Raw genomic sequence first — 20,883 nt, 5'->3', positions numbered from 1 at the left:
ATCGCCTTATCGGTATCAGCCCCTGACTTGGTGCCTTAGGCAGAAACCGTCTACCACGGCATCACCACGAATAAATATCCAAGTGGAAAGAACTCCGCAACATCACCGCACTCAATGCTGTTTGCTTGAGCGAATCTCGCCATAATTCTCGATCTCGACCCGGAACATTGAACCCAGTACTAAGCCAGTCTCATGTCTGTTCCACATGATTTATAAATACAACAACTGTGTCGTGGAAGCAGTCTTGTGCGCCTCAGACTGTCTCCGCGCTGCGGAACAGCTGCCACCATGGGTGTTGATCTATTCTCTCCAGTCGCACCGGTGCGCCTGAACATACTGCTACTACCAGCTGGAAGAATTAAGCGATCACGGTTTCTCAGCTTTGCTGCAAGATTGCAAGCCGAGAACCTCATCCGGCTCGGCGATATCAGTCCTGATGAACGGCCAAACCGAAGTACGATTCTTCAATAAACCCACCATTAAGAAATGAGCTGACTGAAGTGCCTGCGCCAGATATGTTCACACCCTTGGCGTTCCCCAATGGAATTATTCTATATAATATATCTTTCTCCGTGCCGCCAACCTCTCACCTCGAGCTCTTTCCGTTTGAGATATTTCGCGAACCGCTAGTGGTAATCGCAATTGCTGATGGCGCCGAACTACATTACAATGAAGACACCGGGAAGGAAACAAATGGAAAGAGGAGTAGCGGTGCGGAAGTACCTCCAAATCCCAAGGGCTTAGAAGACTTGATGCAGGAGCTTGCATGGGTTAAGGAGCAAAATCCTAGGGCCTTGGTCAGCCAGCTGCTCATTTTTGATTATGAGGGTCTTCAAAAATCTGTAAATGGCGGTCCGGATGACGTTATATGGGTGCCTGCTCCCGAGTTTTCTCGACCAACGACGATTAAGACTGTTTTATGCGATATCACTTCCCTATTGCTAGGTGAAATGGACGGATTTGCGAAGCTTATGCAGAGTATACCTTCCATTGATTCTCCAAAAGCTTCTTCGTGGGGTCCTCGAAGGGGCCCAGAGTTACGTCCGCGACCAATTGATAAACTTATGCACAGAATGACAATGCCGGCACAGTTTCCAGTGTCCAACGGCGACGCGCAATCAGCAACAAGCTCTGGTAGATCTTCTCCGGCGCCCGGTGGCCATGATTCCCCGACGACCTTCGATGAGATTACTAGATCTATACAAGTTGCAAATCGGTCCGCTACTGGCATGCAATCATCAAAAGAGAGTAGTCGCGATCGAATGTCTGTTCAGGGCATCAGCGCTGCAGATCGTACTAAGAGCAGAATTAAGGGCCGCCTTGGTGTTGTTATTGGTACGCTTTATCTACAAGCGGGCAGGTGGCCGGATGCACTGAAAGAGCTCGTTGAAGCCGCGACCATGGCCAGAGCAAGCAGTGACTATCTATGGCATGGAAAGGCGCTTGAGTCTATTCTCCTGTGCCTTTTGATGCTTGGATGGGCTGGCATGGATTTTCAGGTAAGCTGTGTAGGGTGTCACGCGGACATATTCTCAGAGTACTGATCTGCCACTAGGTCCCTCAAATCTGTTACCCAGTCGCTGAGAAATCCAGCTCCAAATCGTCACATTCAACGATTGCGCACGGGGTAACGGATGTTGCCAGTTCTGGACAATCAGCTGCAGGGAATAGGCTTATATCATTGCAAAATCTCACCAATCTTATGCCTGACCTTTGTAACAATATCCTCCACCTTTACAATCGAGCAGCCGTCATCACAGATGAACCACTTCCACCTTTGGTTTTTTCAGAAACAGTTATCCGCCTTTCACGTGTTCTTTGTGCTATTCGACTGAGGTCCGGGACCCTTGATGATAATGCCTTGAGACATATTGTCACGAATGAGGCTCTTGTGCCTTCAAATACCGAATGGCCACGCGGGGCGCCTGTACTTAAGAAGAATGATGTTGCAAACTTTTTGTTTCGTGCCTTACCTCTTTCCCTTGGTGTTGAGCTCCCGGTTACCGATGCGGCCCCGATCCTCGTTGGCATATCGTCCGTTCTTTCTCTACTTGATCTTCCACGGAAAAAAGCTCTTGTTTTGAGAGAATTGGTTTTGCTCATGGTTCCCGGACTTGTGGAAGCTAGAAAAATCGGAGCTGCCGAAATTGGAATCCATCCTGCTGCAGGTCTTTCGACATTGAATGATGCGGCTTTCGAAATCAATGCACTAGACGTAGGTCGTGGGGATATGGGAGAAAGTACACGAGCCCTTCTCACGATGATAGGTGAGATATACGGCGTTCAGCCTTCTATCTATCAAGAACGCAAGAAGAGCGGAACTTTGTCAAGGCCACCTTCCGCCAAAGGCAGTGGACTGAACGAAAAAGAGTATGATTCAATTGCATCTATTGTTGAACGTGCTTTTCGTCATGTGACCCTTGACGGATATGGCGATCTAAGCCTGAAGATCGCTATTCTCAGAGTATCTATCAATCTCTGCGAGGCACTTCCTGACTTTGAAGGTGTACTGCAGTACACAGTTGAGCTGCTTCAGACAATCAAGGGGGATCTCATGCTTGCTGAAATGGGACGAAACCCCCCTGTTTTGCCCCCCGATGAACAAATGCGGCTACTTAGCACAATAAAGCGGACCGTTGGAGCAGCTCATAAGCTAGGCGCAACCCATCTTGAATCAGAGTATTGGGACGACTTCCTCGTTCGTGGAGTCACTTTACTTGAGTTCCCGGAATTCAAACGATTGTTTCGCCGTACTAAAAAGGATTTAAGCGTTGCAAGTGTGGCGGATGAAAAATCAAAGAAAGACCCCTTTCTGTATAACGCTTTCGCGAAAACGGACTATAAAACAACGGAAGCCCTGATGATTGCGAAAGAAATTGCGACTTTCAAGGTCACTCTTCAGAATCCCTACGACTTTGAGCTTGAAATCGAAAGCTTACAGATACAAGGTAACAACACGACTCTTGATGCTCGGGAGTATAACATAATAGTACCTCCATTGTCTCTGTATGACGTTATGGTCCCAGCCATCATCAGTGAAGTGGGCCAGCTTAACATTACAGGTTGCATCATTAAAGTGCGAAATTGTCGCTCCAGAACATTTCCAATCTTCCAAACCCCTTGGAAGCCGACTCCTGAAGTAAAGCTCAAACGCACCGGCCTAGCGGCTAAACGACCTCTTTCAGAACGACCACTTTCTTGGGGTTCAACCACTTCAAAGGATGGGAAAGTTGTCGCAAAGGTCGGGCCTGAGACTCATACGTGCTCAGTGAAAGTTATCCATCAACAGCCTTCAGTTGTTGTCCACTCTACTTCTCTTTCTCAGTCCGCCATTATGCTGCTTGAAGGAGAGACCAGATCTTTTGATATTACTTTACATAATGTTTCCTCATGCGCTGTTGGCTTCATCTTCTTCACATTCCAGGATTCGACCACTCGACAATTGCAGAACGCATTGAGCAATAAAGATCTCCTCCCGGCTGAAATATATGAACTCGATCTTCAATTGTCCTCCAAGCCTCCTTTGCAGTGGATACGGCATGGAAGCAAGCCCAATGAGGTGACGATAAAGGCTGGAGAGAGAGCAACTTTCACGGTCGAGGTATTTGGGAAGCCTGGTCTGCAAGATGCGACTGTTCAGATCGATTATTGTCATCTGGGAGATAAGCATGATTCAATTCCTGAAACATTCTATACTCGACAGCTATCCATACCCATCACAGTAACAGTCAACGCGAGCGTTGAAGTGGCACGATGTGATCTTGTTCCACTTTCCGGCGATGTTTCGTTTTTCAACAAACAAATGGAGGAATCGTCACTATCGTCTCAGGTCGATAAAGTATATTCCTCACCATTGCTTGCGAATCACACGGCTCAAATTACATCCACGCTCTCTCACCTTAGCTCCGAATCACACTGCCTTGTGGTCCTTGATTTACGTAACGCATGGCCGAATCCTCTTTCCGTTGATCTCAATGTCTTTCGGCAAAAGGATGAAGATGAAACCTGGGTTGCTGTTAAGGGCACTATACAGCCAGGTCAAATCTCAAGGTTTATTCTTGTGCTTCCCAGAGTCTTCCTAGACAACCCTCATGCAGCGATCCCCATCCTGCACTCTGTGCGGAGACAGTTTGTCGTCAGTGCAAACAAGCTCACATTCGAAGCTGAGGCAGCGACCCGAGAAGCTTTTTGGTTCCGTGAAGAACTATTAAAACGTATTCAAGGGTCATGGCACGAAGAATCGACCGGTCGAGAGGGTCTGGTTGACTTCCGCAGTATCAGATTTACTCCCAGAATGGTGGATGCGATGCGACTCGAGGATGTAGAGGTGAAATTCTCCTTAACTTCATCCGATGACCAGCAGCCCGTGACTCAAGTCAAGAGTTTAAAATACACTGCGAAAACCAACAGCTTCCTTCAACTGAAAGTCGAAATCCAAAATCGCTCCTCTCGCACCATACACCCGCTACTCCGACTTCAGCCAGGTCTGTGCAATCAACCCAGTACCATCGCGCTTGACCTTTCGAAAAGGCTAGCTTGGACTGGCACTCTGCAACGTGCTCTACCTGTATTACCTGGCGGAAGTAAGTCCGTCTGTAGTCTGGGACTGATATTCTTCTGTCGTGGAGAGTACGAAATCGGGGCAAGCGTGGAGGAAATTCGACTCATGAAACCCACAATAGGAAGCAATGACACATCACATACTTCAAAGGTAGATGCTGGTGAATTTTTCATACCGGATACATTCGTTGCCGATGGAGGTGTCAGGAAGAGGCGCATTTGGCACGCCAGAGATCATTGTGTGATTGCTGCGCATGACTAATGTGATACATAAAGCTAGAATAATTACATGTTTGATCATATATTCATTTTTTTGATGTGATGCAAGTCTACAATATATACCCTGATGTTCCGAGCGGCTTTTTCTGTTTAGCTTGAATGGGGCACCATGGAGATGTACAGAAAATTAATTCCTCTTTGAGAAAACATTGAATTCATTTATCAACCCCAAGTTCCACATAGATAGACCACATTTGACTCGAACAACGCCAGTGGAAAGGCTCTGAGGTGTTATCCATACTTGGACAAGGTGATTCTCGCCTTCTTTGAAACCTCTCGACAACTGTGCTCGCGTCTTGTCCTGAGTGGCCTAGGTTTGGCCAATTCCGTTAACGGCGTGTGCTGGATCCTATCGTCTTGCTGAATATGATCTCGACCGACAGGACAAATAAATGTATTACCGGATGAATACCACATCAATTCTTCATAGCCTTGTAGAAAGGCCGACAGCTTGGGCATGATAGACTGTTTCATACGTCATAAAAGATAACCTCGGTGCCCACACCGAGATGTAAAGTCTTCATAGCGATCTCATAAGATTACATTTGTGCGTGATTGAATCCTCAAATGCATTGCAGAACAAGATCCACAATTGCAAAAAAGGCATCCCTATCAATCTGATAGGCATTAAGCCCCAAACCAACGAGGAGCACCCGTCTCTCATTCGGCGTCTTGGTTACAATAGCACTACCGATCTGACGAGCAAGAAGTTGATTCGTAGTTTCATGTCCCTGAGCATGACCACCCAAGAGTGTAGTGGCAGTCAAGGAAGGTAGAGGAAGTAGACTATTGTCTGCGTCTCCTTCTGAAAAGGTATGGAAACCATCAGTGCCGGGATTGTTATTCTCGAGAGGTACATGAAGCTAATCGGAAGATTAGTCTATTTACTAATTTTTTGTCTTCTTAGAGAACGCACCCAATGAGCTAATCTGCCTTCTTGTGATACTGTCACTAGAATTCTATCACTGAATCCCATAAAAAGCACGTCTGTCAAGACACCATTGATCTTCCCAGCAGCTTGCTTGGTCTGGGCTGGAAATGGGAGATTCAAGACCTCACTTAGACTGTTTAAATCAATAGATTCTGCCATCGTGACGAGTACATAGGCCCAAAATTATCGAAAAGCACAAGATCGAGAGAGAGAAATGAAGTCGCTTGTATGCAGACAGTGCTCTCATTCGCTGATTAGTCATCAGAAGCCAATGGTGTTAGAATGCTCTATCCCGATTAGGTTTAGCGTATCGGCTAGTCGCTTAGATATCACGACCGACCAGTAGAATCAACTCTTTGTGCTTCCATGTCTCTCAAATGGGGGACGAAAAGCGGTGAGATCAGGCGGTGAGTATTCTCGAGCCATTTTCTCGGCAGAACTTTTACTGCCGTCAAAATAATTTTTTGTAGCGCCGAGATTTGTTCTTCGACAAGTCGTTCGAGGTGGGCGATTTCACAGCAATCATGCCTCCTTTCAAACCAAGGGATCGCAAGCAAAGGCACAGGCGACAGGATGGAAAAGCTGCCAGCACTCCGGTCGATACCAATGTCACCGAGATCATACCTGTCTCCAAAGCGGAGAAAGAGGCGAAGCGGCAGCAGTTGAGGGAACAACTCAGGGAGCAACAGCCAAAGATGTCCTCCAAGAAGAAGAAACGTCTTGATAAATATATTGTACGATTATGACAATTCACTGTATGAACGGCTCCCGGCTAATGAAGATCTAGGAAACCAAATTGAGAAAAGAGGAAAATTTGGAGTTCATGAAGAAGCTAGCGGAAACGAAGGTCGACCTATCGGAATTTCGAAGCATCAAGGACATGAGTAAAAAGGAGAGAAGACAGCATGGCAATGTCGATAGTACAATAAAATCTTTGGAGGCGGACATGTCAGGCGACGAATCGGACGAATTAGAAGCTGGGTTGAGTGAAAAGAATGCTTCGGCACCTGATATAACGAAATCTGCTCCTCAGGTTCAGGTTGGAAGCGGTCTCAAGCGACCACTCGATTTGGGTGCGGATGGCTTCCCAATTCTTAAAAAGCGCAAGAGGGCACGAAAAGCTCAACCTGTTGTTCATGAAGTACCCTGGGAAGGGTTCGATTCGGGTGAAGAAGAGGCCGATGATGCGAAGGGTGAAAATGGATTACTGGAAGATGTCGACCAACGTGCAGATGGGGCAGCAAGCGAGTCAGAAGACTCAGATGAGAACGAGAGCGACGTATCACATGACGAAGACAAGGAAAGGAGTGACACAAGTGAAGACGATGACGAAGATGGCGAAGAGGAAAATGACAGCGCCGATGAAATAGAAGAAAACAACAAGCGCATCCGCCCAAGAAATTCGGCATTCAAAGCCTGGGCTACTCAGGCAATTAATGAGGCTGTGGGGTTTAAACCTAGTTCTGATCTCTCACCCTCAGAACAACTACTTGCTTCATCGGAAGTCTTTGTGAAAGAGGGCAAGGTACCGAAGAATACAGTATACGAAGAAGAACCTTTGCCTCAGGAACTCCAAATTACTACCGGAGACCCTAACCGCAAGGCATTCACCGTCAATGTGGACCGACCAGATGAGATCCAGGAAACTCGTTTGAAGCTTCCTGTGGTTGGTGAAGAGCAGAAAATTATGGAAGCCATTTACAACAACCCATCTATTGTGATATGGGGAGCCACTGGTAGTGGTAAGACAACACAGCTACCACAATTCTTGTTCGAAGCTGGCTACGGCCATCCCGACGGTCCGAACCCTGGTATGATAGCCATCACTCAACCTCGGCGTGTTGCTGCCGTGAGCATGTCCAAGCGCGTGGGAGATGAACTTGGCCAGTATTCGGACCGTGTCTCCTATCAGATTCGATTTGATACCAATGTCTCCAGTAATACCGCCATCAAATTCATGACGGATGGTATTCTGCTACGAGAAATAGCTAAGGATTTCTCATTGAGCAAATATTCCATCGTGATCATCGATGAGGCTCATGAGCGAAGCGTCAATACCGATATTTTGATTGGCATGGTTAGTCGGATTGTTGACCTCAGAGAATCCATGCGCAAAGAAGATCCCTCGGTCAAACCGTTGAAACTAGTCATCATGTCGGCTACGCTAAGAATATCTGACTTTACCCAAAACCAACACCTATTCCGCCATGGTACTCCACCGTTAGTGCAAGCTGAGGGTCGACAATATCCTGTTACCATTCACTTTGCACGTAAAACGCGCCGAGATTATGTGGAAGAAGCGTTCCGCAAAGTATCAAGGGGACATCGCAAACTTCCTCCTGGTGCTATGCTTGTCTTCCTCACGGGACAGAATGAAATCAAACATCTGTCAAAGCGATTGAAACAAGCTTTTAAGCCTACACAGCGTGGTGAGACAGTTCAAGGAAAGCTTCAACTTTCCGCTGCCGATGCACCTCTTGAGACAGAAGACATGGAACTGGGCGACTCAGGAGCTGGGCCACAGGGAGATGACGATAGTGATGTCGACATTTTGGGGTTGGACGATGATGAAGATGAGGATGATGAAGATTTTGACATTGGTGAAGAAAGCGTGTCGTCTTCTACCAAAGTTCATGTCCTGCCATTATACTCTCAATTACCCACCAAGGAACAGTTAAAGGTCTTTGAGCCGCCTCCGGAAGGTTCCCGGCTCATAGTGTTGGCAACAAACGTCGCCGAGACCAGTTTGACAATTCCTGGAATCAAATATGTTTTCGACTGCGGGCGGTCGAAAGAGAAACAATACGATCTGAACACCGGTGTCCAGACATTCCAGATTGGCTGGATCAGCAAGGCCAGTGCCAGTCAGAGAGCCGGTCGTGCTGGTCGTACAGGGCCCGGTCATTGCTACAGATTATACTCCAGTGCAATATATGAGGCAGACTTCGAGGAATACACTGAACCAGAAATCCTCCGTACTCCCATCGAAGGTGTGGTACTACAGATGAAGAGCATGGGTCTCCACAACGTGATCAACTTCCCCTTCCCGACTCCACCAAGCCGTCAAGGTTTAGCGAAAGCAGAGAAACTCTTGAGATACCTCGGTGCATTGAAAGCTGATGGGCAAGTTACTGAGATTGGAAGAAAACTATCACTGTATCCACTGTCGCCGCGATACGGCAAAATGCTACAGATTGGTCATCAGCATGGTTGCATGCCTTATGTGATAGCACTTGTATCTGCACTTGCAGTCGGGGATTTATTCATTCAGGAAAGCGAGCTTGACGTGACAGTTGCGAAACAAAGTAAAGATATGGAAAAGGTGTACACGAATGCGGACAGGTTGGAAGACACACAGCGCGAAAGCCGTCGCAAAGACTTCAATCGCGTACAGCGTCTACTGAGCAAACACGACGACACCTCAGACGCTCTGAAATATCTTTCCGCGATTTGCGCATATGCATACTCAAGTAGCTCCCCCGAACAGGAAGAATCCTTCTGCGAGCAAATGTTCCTTCGCGGAAAGGGTCTCAAAGAGGCTTCTCAGCTTCGGGCCCAACTCACTGAAATTGTCCGCACAAATAATCCAGGACTTCTTGGACCATACGAAGCTCGTCTTCCTGAACCAACGCCCAAACAAGTCAAGGCCTTGAAACAGATCGTCACAGCTGGATTCATTGACAACATCGCTATTCGCGCAGATACATGTCCTGAACCTCCAGAGATGCCGCGTAAGCCGCGACGAGCTATCGACATACCTTATTATACCCTCTTCCGATCTCGTGAAGGTCGCGCCACGGAACTTTCCGAAAAAGCTGTTTACATACATCCTTCATCGATTCTCGCACAGTTCACGCCCAAAGAGATGCCTCAATACATAGTCTACTCACACCTCCAACGATCAACAACTTCTCGCGTCACGGCGACAGCTGAGGATACTCCCAAGATTCGAATGTTTCCTTTAACCGCTCCGAGTGGGCCGCAATTATCGGCTCTTGCGAATGGGACACCTTTGCTCGAATACGGTAAACCGATTGGCAAAGTCGAGTCTTTGGGCGGGATACCTGAGCGTCGTCAGTGTGTTGTTGTACCTTCTCTTGTGGGTGAAGCTGGAACTACGGGATGGCCTCTGCCAGCAAAGAAGGTCATACAAGTTAAAGATCCAAAGGAGGGTTGGATTGTAGAGAAGTTTTTATAAGATATTATCTTCATGATTTCCTATATAGGTCAAACGCAATGAGGAACGAACTTTTGCATTGATTTATCATTTTTCATCCGCATACCGAAGTTGTAACGCCAGTAACCGTGCCCAGACAACGCTATTGATGCTAATACAAATCTGAATATAAAAAGAAAAAGCCAACTACTCCTAGATTTAGGAGTATCTTCGACGACGACTCCTCTCATCTCTCTCTCTATCACGGCCAACATCCCCATCCTCCCTCGTTGTCAACTTCTCCGTATCTTTCGCTGTCGAGGTCGTATCCTTCTTCTCCCAATCCTCTTTAATCCCCAAAGCCTTTCTCAACCTCTCACTCTCCTCTATCTTCGCCTCCGCCAATTCATGAACCTGATAACTCTTAAACTGTCTCCTGTCTTTATCGTATGATCTGCCCGCCGCACTACGTTGCTGCTGTCTTCGATAATCCCCCGCTGCAGAAGATTTCTCACCATCCTCCAACTCCTTCAACAACCTCGTCCTCAACGCATCACACTTCTCATCAATTTCCTCCTCCGTCAACGGGGTCTCTTTAGTTTTTTGAAGCTCCTCATTCTCGTCCTCGAGTCTTTCCCGTTCTTCTAACACTCGAACTTCAATCGCGCGTTTCCGGTCATGATCCAGAATTTGTTGATCGGGTTTGCGTTGTCGGAAACTTGATGGTCCTTTATCGTCTGCTGAGGATACTGGAGGGTATGGGGCGCCGTAACCTGCGTTTCGGGGTTTGAGAAAGGCGCTGTTGCGTTGAACGTAGCCTGATGTTCCGCTACCACGCGGGGTGGAGAGGCCGACGTTGGAGGACATCTTTCAATAATTTAAAAGTAGGTATTTCCTATGGCGGTTTGAACTGTAGAAATTACTATTGAACAAATAAAGTTGAAGTTGAGGCGGAGAGACTACTCCACAATCATTCCCAATGGATTAACTTTTATCCGACCTTACTATCTAACCCTGAACCGAATAACTTCTTTTTCTCTTAACTTCCTCTGCACAGACGCATTCATTTCTTCCCTTCTGCTTTCCATCAAAAGCATCAGACGATCCTCCGAGTCACTCTCACCAAAGAACCTCTGGTCAATCTTCGCCCAATAGATCGTATCACACGCCCAGCTCTTCCTAGCCGCATAATTCAACCACAAGTCACCTGTTTCCCAACTTTTTAACATACGGTCTGATAATCGATCAGCTTCTTTGAGTATACGTCGATGGATACCCTCCTGCTCTCTCTTTCTTAGTGCTTGTAGAAATATTGGCAGGACTCTTTCGTAATTTTTCTGTCCAGATATCTAGAAACTCGGCCCTAAATTCTGGAAGCTCCAGTATCAACCGGAACGGAGGGCTATACGCAAAGCCTGTAGGTGCAGCATATGTATATTCCCAATCCAGCGCACCGGTCATCTGATAGTCGGCATTTGCAAGTACATTTCCCGGGCGAAAATCATCACAATGCGCCTGAATCATCGTCTCCACAAAGCTGATATTCACAAGGCGATTTTGCGGAAGAGACATCTTGCAATATACTTTTGCCTGCACTCTTCGGCAGAATCAATTGCATCGTCACGTTGAAAGGATAAATGAACCATATACATCTCGGCCAGTGACTCGTAATATGATGAGGCGGTTTTGAATGTATGCTGAGGTAGAAGGTCTGCCGGAACGCCCCCGAGCTAGACCAATTCATTCATATTGAATGTAAGTGGTCAGTGGTTCACCACCCATTCGTCATCCTCTTTGGCCTTAGAGATACATCCAATTTTTGAGAAACAAGGCCTAGATAATTGTACTAGGATGTCCGCCATTTGACTACAGACTAATTCCAATCTTTCTGATGAGATATTCGGGTTCAAGATGGGTCTCTCTTGGTGCGAACGAGGAGATATATTGAGTGCGTCAATAAAATCATGCTCATGATTGATATATTCCATGATAATAAAAGGGCCCAAACCACATGGACTTTCCTCGGTCATTCCAGAGTGTAGGATGTGAGGCACGCGAATATTAGAAAAGTGTTCAAGAAAACGCACGACAGCTATGTCTCGCTTGACTTTTCCTTCTGGAAATACCGGAGCACCAGGGCACGGAAACCTGATGACAGCCGAACCTCCATCCTTGAACTTTATCCGAAACCAAGAGTTGAAAGCCCCTCGTATAGGAGCAAAAAGTTCATCTGGGACTCCTCCTCTGTGCATATTGATCGTTGCCCCAATCTCTCGAAGGACTTTTGTATCAATAATTGATATCTTGTTTTTCCAAGCTTCGAAGGGTTGTCGCATCTCTCCCATGGAAAGGTCGTCGTAGTCCATGCATTTGGGTATTAAGATGTTGCTAGTTGGATTTGAGCCCATGAATTAGTATTGATTAGGTGTTTATCTTGTGATTTTTAATGTAGAGGAGGTTCCGTTCCGTGTTTCTGCCTAAGTACTTTCCTAGGAATGGGGAATGAGAACATCTATAGGTAGGTAGGAAGTGCAAATTCAAGCTTCAGAGCAGACAGTAGCGCGCTACTTACACGCCCACTTTCCTGTTATGTCCACGAGAGTGGTTCCCTGGGCTAACGAGCATTGATAGCTACTCTGGGTTCCAATTCTGGAAATACCTATTGAACTCAATTGTAAAGGCACGGAATGTTGTCGTCCTCACTTGGGTACCTGCTGGAGATATATACATCTATCAAGCGGCTCAAGGGCTTCCTTGCTCAGTCATGCTGGAAATATTGACACCCAGAGTATTCAGATTATAACTGGCAGGTTGACATGTTGCTCATACTTGCCCATCTACTTCAATGTAGTAATGTACGTGGTGATAACTGAGGCGTACTTAAGCTTATATATATTTAGGCGTCCCAGTTCCCAGCCAGCCGGGCCGACGCCATTCTAGGGCTGATCCACTGTCTACCACTCTACTCTATGCACCTAGCACATGTAATCAAGGATAATGTCAAGCAATCTGAATTAAGTATCTATAAGAATAAAGCGAATCCCATGTCATTGCCTCTAGCATGCTCCCATTCCCATTCATCGTTTGTTTGAAATGTTTGTTTCCTCGAAGCAAGAATAATAAGCAAGCAGAGTATTTCCCAGCAAGACAAGATGAAGTAGAAAAAATAAACAATCAAGCGAATCATCTCCATAAGAAAAAGACGCCGCAGCCCACGCCAGATGAAACCGGGATATGAGTGACGGATATTAAACCGAGTATAAATAGGCATATCTTCGTGGCAATCGGGGTATGCAATCGAAAATTTCATCGCACCGTCCGACGCCTCATCGCATAAAACAGAAGGGAGAGAATCTGTTCACTGACACAGTATATAGCCCCATGCCAGCATGCCCCGTACATGAACACAATGAAAGTTATAAAAATAATCAGAGGGGCAAGTAGGTGATAACGGAAAAAAAAGGACACAGGAACAGAAAGTTTGAACATGGAAAGAAAAAGAAAAAAAAAAAAAAACCAGATATATCTCCCCTGAAGAATCCCTGTATGTATATGGCCCTCCCGACGATAATAATAGAATATGAAACATAGCAGAATTGAGAAAATTAGTAAATCGCACCGCTGAATATGAGATCCCGTCATTTATGCTCGTGATTCAGATGGAACACTGACCGCCACAGTCACCTCAGCTCCAGTCTGATGAGTGGCCGTTGTAGAGTCAGGAATGGCAGCAATAGAAGTGGTAGCCAGCCCCTTCGAGCTATCGACAGGTCCGTCAACTGAGCCGTCAGTAGCAGACCCTCCATGAAGACTCTGAGTGTCGGTGGGTGGAGGAGTAGGAGGTGCTGCGCCGCCGATCAAAGGTCGCATTTCGGCAAGCGATCTGCGAGACGGCTGAGGTGAAGACTTGTGTGATGCAGGGGGGGTGGTGGACGAGTTTGCAGCAACTGTCGGAGCGTTAGGGTCAACAATGAGTTTCTCAATTGCCATGATTTGTTTTCCGTAGCTGAATTTCTTCAGCTGACTGAGCAACGGCTTAATCTCGTCGATTATCATCTCCCGCTCTGATCCCTTAACTTGCCCGAGGACTTTCTCTATAGTAGAATTAGCATCTAATGATAGAAAAAGAGACATAGGACAACACTTACGAATGACATAGTTTCCATACTGATCTCGCATCAAGGCTAGCAATGGACTCTCACCGCGATCATTGTGCGCTGTAAGCAGTCGGATGATTTCTCGTCGCTGGCTCTCCTCTCCGAATTCGATACTCTTCTCAACGACGTTGCTGGCGAACTTGTGCTTGGAAAAGTTGTGAACGTTTTTGATGACAGATTTAATCATGACAGATCGGTCCTTCTCTTCGCCATTCTCAATAACGTGTTGAATGACATAGTTGCCGAATTGATCTGGGATCAATAGTTCCGTGCATACGTGAAGTTCTGCAAGAATTGATTCGCGGTCAGGCGTCTCGCAATGTTCGAGCATACGTTGAATGACCCGACAGCCGTACGGGTGAGTGGCTAGCTTATTGACATTTCCCTTGAAGGCATCGATAATAAAGCGAATGTGCTGCGTGGGAACCCGCTCAATGGCCTTCTGAATGACATGGTTACCATTCTGGTCACGCACGCATTTCATGACATGCTGATCGAGCTCCTTCACCATGGCCGCTTGTTGATCGGTCAGGATGTGCTCCAAGGCCTTCTGAACAACACGGCAACCGTACATCTGGGTTGACAGAGCCAATATGTGAGTCTTCATCTGGTTCGCGAGAATTCGTTTTTGAGACTGATTGCCGTGCTCAAAAAGTTTTTGGACGACATAATTACCAAAGACATCAGTCATGAGTTGCAAGCAATTCGGCTGAATCTCACGGAACACTTGGTCTTTCTCATCGCTATTGGCCGACTCGAGTTTCTGCTGAATGAATCTGGAACCATGCTGATCACCACTGAATTCCACAATATGGTTGTAAATATCCTAGAAATATTGTTTAGTTTTGATGCGACTAATCGTGCGGTATAATCTTACCTTCAGCTCGTATCGTTTGTTTGACTTGTTATGAGTTCGGAACTCTTCAAGTAGTGGGCTGCGAACAACCTGGCTGGGATCCGGCTCGCGGTGAGAGACACGTTGCACAATCGCTGGTGCCAAATTGTTATATGACATCTGCAAGTATTGAGGAAAGCCGTTCAAGCGAGCAGCTGAGTAGCCAGACAGATCATAGCAATTAGGAATTGAGACTCGCTGCTGCATGGCAGCCCCTGCAGCGGGGTTGAATTCTTGCTCCTGTTGCAGTCCCCGAAGCCTACGGTCTAGCAGTTGTTGTCCATCACTGATTTGTGCCGACATGCGATGACCAGAGGAAGGGCGGAGCTGATTAACTGCAACCGGGGGTGTCCGTGTACTTGGGTAGAAGGAGTTGCCAAGTCCGCGAGCATAGTCGTTAGCAGGAGACTGATCACGTTCACCAAGTCTGGACAAGGCTTGATAGGATGCTAGCGGGCCATCGTTTGAGAAGTCGGCGACATAGTTGGACATGTCTTGATAGTTAACATCATCCAAGTTACTGTTGAAGCGGTTGCCAGAAATGTCGAATGAGTCATGATGAGCGTATGCATTTCGATGTGCATTCTGATAGCCGTTATCGTTCAAATGCAGTTGGTTCAAACCTGCGCTGATCTCGATCTGTCCACTCGATAGACGGGATCCCATATTATGCGCGTCCGATTGGTATGACTGGTAGGCTGAGTGAGAATAGTTGTTGGAACCGACAAGACGAGTGGAACCAGACGAAATAGACTCCGACCCAACGTGCGAGAATGGACCAGCACTCACGGATCCCAGAACATCTTCAGATCGTTGCGTAGTAGTTGGGACCAAACTGGACTTCCTTTGGAACGCACCGGTAGTCTGGTTGCTCGAAAACGAGGGGAATTGCGTCTGGTCGTCATTCCTGAAGTTCCCGAAGTTGGACAGCGATAGCCCCTCGGTAGCTGGTACTGAATAACTATCCGCGTTCGAGCCCAGGTAAGTTTTCGAGGCAGCTGAGCTTCCATTCTGGCCGATTGCAGTCCGAGGTAGTGAGAAATATGAGCTGTTCTCTCCACTTCCAGCGCTGGTTGGTGCGCTTCGATCGCCTGTGCGAGCTTCAATAGGAGATGTCTTGATGCTGTTCAAGGTGGATGCTGAGCCGACTGTATTCCAAGGAAGACTAGCACGACCAGCCCATCCTTCGGATTCTGATGTCGCTAAAAGAGAACTGGAACCGGATTTTCCTTGGAAAGCATTTTCTACACAATGTCAATCTTGGATCTGGAGAAAAACAGAATAAATGTCGTACCTCTAGTTACGGTGCTTTCAGTCTCACTGTCCGACCCGAATGTATTTCTGGACCATATGTTGTTATTCCAGCGATCTTTACTAGCAGGAAAGCCGTTGGTCATCCCGGCGTTGTGTGTAGAGTTTGTACGGTCGCCGTTGAGTGTCGATGTACCGATACGATTTGGCCGAACCTGGAGAAGAATCAGCTTTTGTTGAGACAACTTGGCAGTAAACAAAAGTGGTAATGAGATTCGTACATTGCTATGAATGGCCGCTCTGTTTGTAGCCATAGTAGAAGCCATGGTGCAACCTCGCGCGGCGTTGAGGTGGCCTTATGTATGGACGTATTTATGCCGATCGAGCGGGACTCGTAGTACGAGACAACTGTATAGTGAGTTCTGAACTCAAGGTTAGCATCCTAGCACTCGACGAGATGAAGATCAAATTGTCTTAGATCTTATGATCAGGAACGAAAGACAGCAATTTGGGGGGGGTCACTAACTTTATTAGAGAGGCGGGATCAAAACGCCAGGGTGAGAAATGTGTCGATGCAATCCGAAGTGGTGCGGATGTGCAGGTGTTATTGAATTAAAAAACACAAGGAAGCGATTGGAAAAATCTTCCGGCGTCGCAGAACGTATGAATGCAAGGCAAGGTATCTCCTTCCTAGACGAGCTCACTCAATGCTCACAATGGCGAAAAACCTGGTGTCTGTTGTGCAAGTGAATGAGCGGATGGAGTCGATTGACCTATGCTCCGTGCATGCCCCAGGAATTCAAGCCGTCGCAGATCGCATTCATGAAGGTTGTGGAGTACCTCGAACGGGAGCCCTTTCCTGGACGAGAGAGGCTGCCAGCAAAGAACCGATGATTGGCGGACGCAAGGGGGTGGAGGATAAAGGCCCGATGCGAGAAGGTAGGAGGAATGCTGATGCTGTTCTATTGTGCACGCCAACCAGTCGAGGACAGCTAGTCGGTCTTGGAATGTGTTGGAGACAGGCCCACGGGAGAGCAAAGAGAAGAGTGAGAGAGGGGAAAAAAAAAAAAAGGGAAAGATGCAAATCACAACGTCGACTTATTAAAGAGGCTTGGAAATGTCGCACAGAGGGGGGTGCCACTCTCTGAATGCGAATGATGGAGGCCACACGACAGTGGATGATCGATGTCGGCAACGGCTGTGTCTTTCCGCTTCGTTTCGTTTTCTGCAAAACTGATTGCTTTCTGATATTCTTCCTGTGATTGGGCTGACCACGAGACACTGTTGGGAGATGGCGGATGGATGGATGGATGGTCGGAGTTGAGGATACGCGAGTATGTGAGGGTCGTACAACAACGGAAGGCGGTAGTTTCAGCGAAAGGGGAGAGGGTTTTGCGAGACGAAAGAATATAAAGAAGTCTACAGAAAAAAAGAAGAAAGAATAATTAAAAGAGCTCAGATGGCTGAGATGAGGAGTAAAAAGAAGAGAGAGAAAAAAAAGGGAAGAATGATGAACAGGTTGAACAAGGAGGGCTCAAAAAAAAGCTGCGAGGTTCTGATAAGTTGCGCTAGTGGAGGTGGTGGACTGCGATCTGGCTTGGCTTGGCGCGCTTGCCTTGACTGCCTTAGCCTTTGGCGGGATAGCGCAGTCGATACTGACTTAAGCAGCTCAATGAGTTTGGAGCCGTGTTTCTGATGGTGAAATACCAGGGACAGCAGTTCGAGTATCCACGGCTGAGATACAATTAGAGAAAAATTCTCCGTTAGCCGGGGGAGGCCAAGCAAAATGAGTACGTACAGCCAGGTGTGGGTTAGGGTTATACGCACAGCTCCTTCCTTTACAATTGTCAGGACGCACTTGCCTGATGACTGTCAGATAGATACTCACTTCCAGGCAGGAACCCATTTACGCATTTACGTGCAAGGAAGGAGCGGCTGAGGAACCGTCGTACTGTATGTGGACTGTATGTATCGGTACGTACTCCGTACACTTTATCTGCCGTAGACAAACGCTATCTCAGCCATCTCGGACTAGCGAAATAGTGTCATCCACATGGCTATCTCGCATCGGACTCCACGCTGTAACCAAGGCAGACGACGTCACTCCATCCACTGTATTAGTCGGTGTCGTACGGTACAGTTGACGACTTCTAAACGTTCAATTGGGAGACATTGCAAGATACTCAGTATACATCATCGACTCTGATAAATCACTGGGAGGGTTGAGCCAGTTTATCGATTCAGTTGTTCATGAATATACGCCAGCAACCAATCAGGGATTAGTACGGGACGATGCCCCACCGGCATCCGCTGAGCACAAAAAAAGCTTCCACGCCGAAGTTGATCAAAGACCGGCAACTCTACTCATTCATGCATCTCTTTAAGTTGGGGTTGTGCCCCTGGATCAGCATCGGGCGGAAGCTTCTGAGTTATTTTTCTGTCAGGCAGCCGTTCCAGAGACACAACCACAGCATCTAGAATACCTGCCAGGCAGTATGAATCATTGACATTGGCAGTCTACACTTTACTCCAGAAATGCCAGAACGACTTTACAGACGTTCAATTGAATGAACGAATCATCGATTGAAGGTAGCACTTGCAGGGGCTTTATTGGCAGATCTCCCGCCAAGCCCAGAGCTAAGCTTAGCCTATCAGTAGCGCAAGTGCTAGCGACATCAATCGATATCTTCCGAGACACTCCCAACAACATTCTGAATGCTTACCATCATATCAAATATGTAGTATGTGAGTTCAATGAAGTCCGAGTTCGCCGATCAATCGTGTCGTGTCGTGGCGTGTCCGTCTGCCGTATTGCTAAAAAGAGGATCAAGGGGAAAATATCTCCGCCACTGTTCCGGCACATTTTCACCACGAAAACCAATGTGTAGCTTCCGCGGGAGAGGCAAAGCAAAAGTCATGCCACCACTCTCGAGAGATGTGATACGTCTAACAAGAAAAATCTTACTTTAATTATTCTCGGCGCATTTACAGATCTATTCTATTAGAAGTTATGCAGGGATGAATGGAAGGAAGAAAAGGGGTACCTACACTGTACCTATATTTACCTGCACTCTGCTAGCAGCTGCCATTTACGTAGGGAGAGACGACTATATTGAGTTACTACTCAAACATTGCTTGTTTGTCAAAGGGTCGCCATCCCTTGCTTGACCCGGGTCGAACGAGATCGGCGCATCGAGATCGATTCTCACGATATCCTCCTCATCGATTGCCTCTCCGAACATTTTCTCGTCTCGCTTTCTTTTTTCTCCTTTTTATGTGCTGGTGACATACCCGAACTGTCTAGTTTCATCATCGACCTCGTGCAGGAAGAAATAAAATGATCGAAACACCGAATAACGTTATCATTAACCCTACATTCGTCCCTGCAGATTCATTTATCGGGCCGGGACGCAAGGATGAGTAATTGTTCTTACTGACAGACAAGTCTTTATGTAATAGACTACGTCGAGGTACTAAGTTACAGGCATGTTGCTATAAACTCCTACCTAGGTACGCAGTAAATAAACCCAACTTAAATATGTAGAGAACCAACGGTGCAGTCTCCTTGTACCTAAGGTACGGTCAGTGTTCATGTGACCCTTTTCCATTCTTTCAGGGCTAGGGCCTGTGTATACCTCGACCATGACTCGTCCTTGGTATGCGCTATTCGCAATATCTTTAGTCCATTAGGTGAAGGGTTGAATAATTGACCATCTGGCTTCTGTAGCGTAGTAGAAAATGCCCCTCGACGATACCTAACCCTAACAGATGGCGGTGTAAGAATGATGAGATTAGTAACAAATGCCATGTAACTAGTCATGGTAGGTTTGTACCGGATAACACAACTGGAAGCTTATCAAATCATGCTGCTCAGTAATCGAGTGAATAAATGTTTTTGGACGCAATCAAGTTCGCCAGTGCTCCGACATTGTCATTATTCATAGAAGTGTAACATCGGGTGTTTTAATAAGTAAACAACCTCTGGAGTGCCTGAGAAACTAGGCTCCTCGAACTCCCTCTGAAGCATGCAGGTAAACCTCAGGCATTCTACTTCGTATTAAATGTTTCATCACAGTTGTTTATGTGGTCAACAGTAAACTCAAGCGTTGTCGTGGCTACTAAGCACACGACGACAACGAATATCTACATTTAAAAACTCTAGAAGTGTATGCCTTGCTTCCTTTAATATTGACTTTATTGTTACTGCATGAATATATACATGTTGATCACTTTTAGTTTGTTTACTTGAAATCGCCAAAGGAGTTTCCACTTGAATAGGTTAGTAGCCGGACTCTGAGGAACATGAATCTGATCGTACCCTCAACGAGCCAATGTACAATGCGATTGTGTAGATGAGTATAGACTGTCCAATCAAGCGAGCAATATCACCGTCTTCAGATGTGAAGACATCCCATACTCGCCGTGGCTTGAAGAGAAACAAGCTGACTGGCCGAGCAAAGCGTGCGTTCCTGAGCGGCGCGTGCAGACCATGCCTGTTTGGGGCCTAGCTCAGGCACCGAAGGCCCCAACTAAGCCTATCACGGCCTGAGGCACTGCGCAGCCTCGCCGTTAGCCTGGCCCTAGTCCGTTTTGGGGCGCCTCGCCCAGTCCAGCCCGGGCGCTCCCCTTTCCTGCCAATTTCCCTGCGTCCCAC

At 47.0% G+C, this 20,883-nt stretch overlaps 6 protein-coding genes across 6 annotated transcripts, besides 2 other annotated features; 3 read left to right on the top strand and 3 right to left on the bottom strand.

Moving 5' to 3' along the window:
- Window positions 1-288: 288 nt before the first annotated feature.
- TSTA_026340 (hypercellular protein HypA) lies at window positions 289-5,190 on the top strand (the record flags this gene model as incomplete). The annotated part of the gene is made up of 3 exons (XM_002479712.1): window positions 289-454; window positions 514-1,499; window positions 1,556-5,190. 3 exons carry the CDS (start codon window positions 289-291, stop codon window positions 4,820-4,822), a joined length of 4,419 nt encoding a protein of 1,472 aa, XP_002479757.1. The 3' UTR covers window positions 4,823-5,190.
- A 99-nt stretch (window positions 5,191-5,289) lies between these two features.
- Window positions 5,290-5,973, bottom strand: TSTA_026330 (uncharacterized protein). The gene is made up of 2 exons (XM_002479711.1): window positions 5,756-5,973; window positions 5,290-5,702 (listed from the first exon to the last, which is right to left on the bottom strand). Exons 1-2 carry the CDS (start codon window positions 5,927-5,929, stop codon window positions 5,403-5,405), a joined length of 474 nt encoding a protein of 157 aa, XP_002479756.1. The 5' UTR covers window positions 5,930-5,973; the 3' UTR covers window positions 5,290-5,402.
- A 321-nt stretch (window positions 5,974-6,294) lies between these two features.
- TSTA_026320 (DEAH-box RNA helicase (Dhr1), putative) lies at window positions 6,295-9,968 on the top strand (the record flags this gene model as incomplete). The annotated part of the gene is made up of 2 exons (XM_002479710.1): window positions 6,295-6,504; window positions 6,558-9,968. 2 exons carry the CDS (start codon window positions 6,295-6,297, stop codon window positions 9,966-9,968), a joined length of 3,621 nt encoding a protein of 1,206 aa, XP_002479755.1.
- Window positions 9,969-10,145: 177 nt separating this feature from the next.
- TSTA_026310 (uncharacterized protein) lies at window positions 10,146-12,178 on the bottom strand (the record flags this gene model as incomplete). Its single annotated transcript, XM_002479709.1, has 5 exons — window positions 10,146-10,793; window positions 10,940-11,144; window positions 11,203-11,441; window positions 11,570-11,656; window positions 11,702-12,178. The coding sequence occupies 5 exons, from the start codon at window positions 12,176-12,178 to the stop codon at window positions 10,146-10,148; spliced, it is 1,656 nt and encodes a 551-aa protein (XP_002479754.1).
- A 747-nt stretch (window positions 12,179-12,925) lies between these two features.
- Window positions 12,926-16,555, bottom strand: TSTA_026300 (mRNA binding protein Pumilio 2, putative; the record flags this gene model as incomplete). Its single annotated transcript, XM_002479708.1, has 4 exons — window positions 12,926-14,020; window positions 14,075-14,909; window positions 14,961-16,222; window positions 16,273-16,555. 4 exons carry the CDS (start codon window positions 16,553-16,555, stop codon window positions 13,569-13,571), a joined length of 2,832 nt encoding a protein of 943 aa, XP_002479753.1. The 3' UTR covers window positions 12,926-13,568.
- Window positions 13,418-13,442: a microsatellite.
- Window positions 16,556-16,945: 390 nt separating the features above from the next.
- Window positions 16,946-17,334, top strand: TSTA_026290 (uncharacterized protein; the record flags this gene model as incomplete). The annotated part of the gene is made up of 2 exons (XM_002479707.1): window positions 16,946-17,168; window positions 17,222-17,334. 2 exons carry the CDS (start codon window positions 16,946-16,948, stop codon window positions 17,332-17,334), a joined length of 336 nt encoding a protein of 111 aa, XP_002479752.1.
- A 3,548-nt stretch (window positions 17,335-20,882) lies between these two features.
- Window position 20,883: part of a sequence feature (UNKNOWN FEATURE KEY polypurine) that runs on past the window's edge.

This window comes from Talaromyces stipitatus, genomic scaffold (assembly GCF_000003125.1).
Source record: "Talaromyces stipitatus ATCC 10500 scf_1105507295541 genomic scaffold, whole genome shotgun sequence".
In the NCBI taxonomy this organism is placed as follows: domain Eukaryota; kingdom Fungi; phylum Ascomycota; class Eurotiomycetes; order Eurotiales; family Trichocomaceae; genus Talaromyces; species Talaromyces stipitatus.
Note: the sequence above shows the minus strand (reverse complement) of the source record. Positions and strands in the feature narration are given on the sequence as shown.

Bases quoted from the DNA above. Each gene is read 5' to 3' on its own strand.
- TSTA_026330 (XM_002479711.1), bottom strand. From the start codon at position 5,929: ATGGCAGAATCTATTGATTTAAACAGTCTAAGTGAGGTCTTGAATCTC. The intron at 5,703-5,755 runs GTGCGTTCTCTA...TCTTCCGATTAG, and splicing joins AAGGCAGATTAGCTCATTGG to CTTCATGTACCTCTCGAGAA.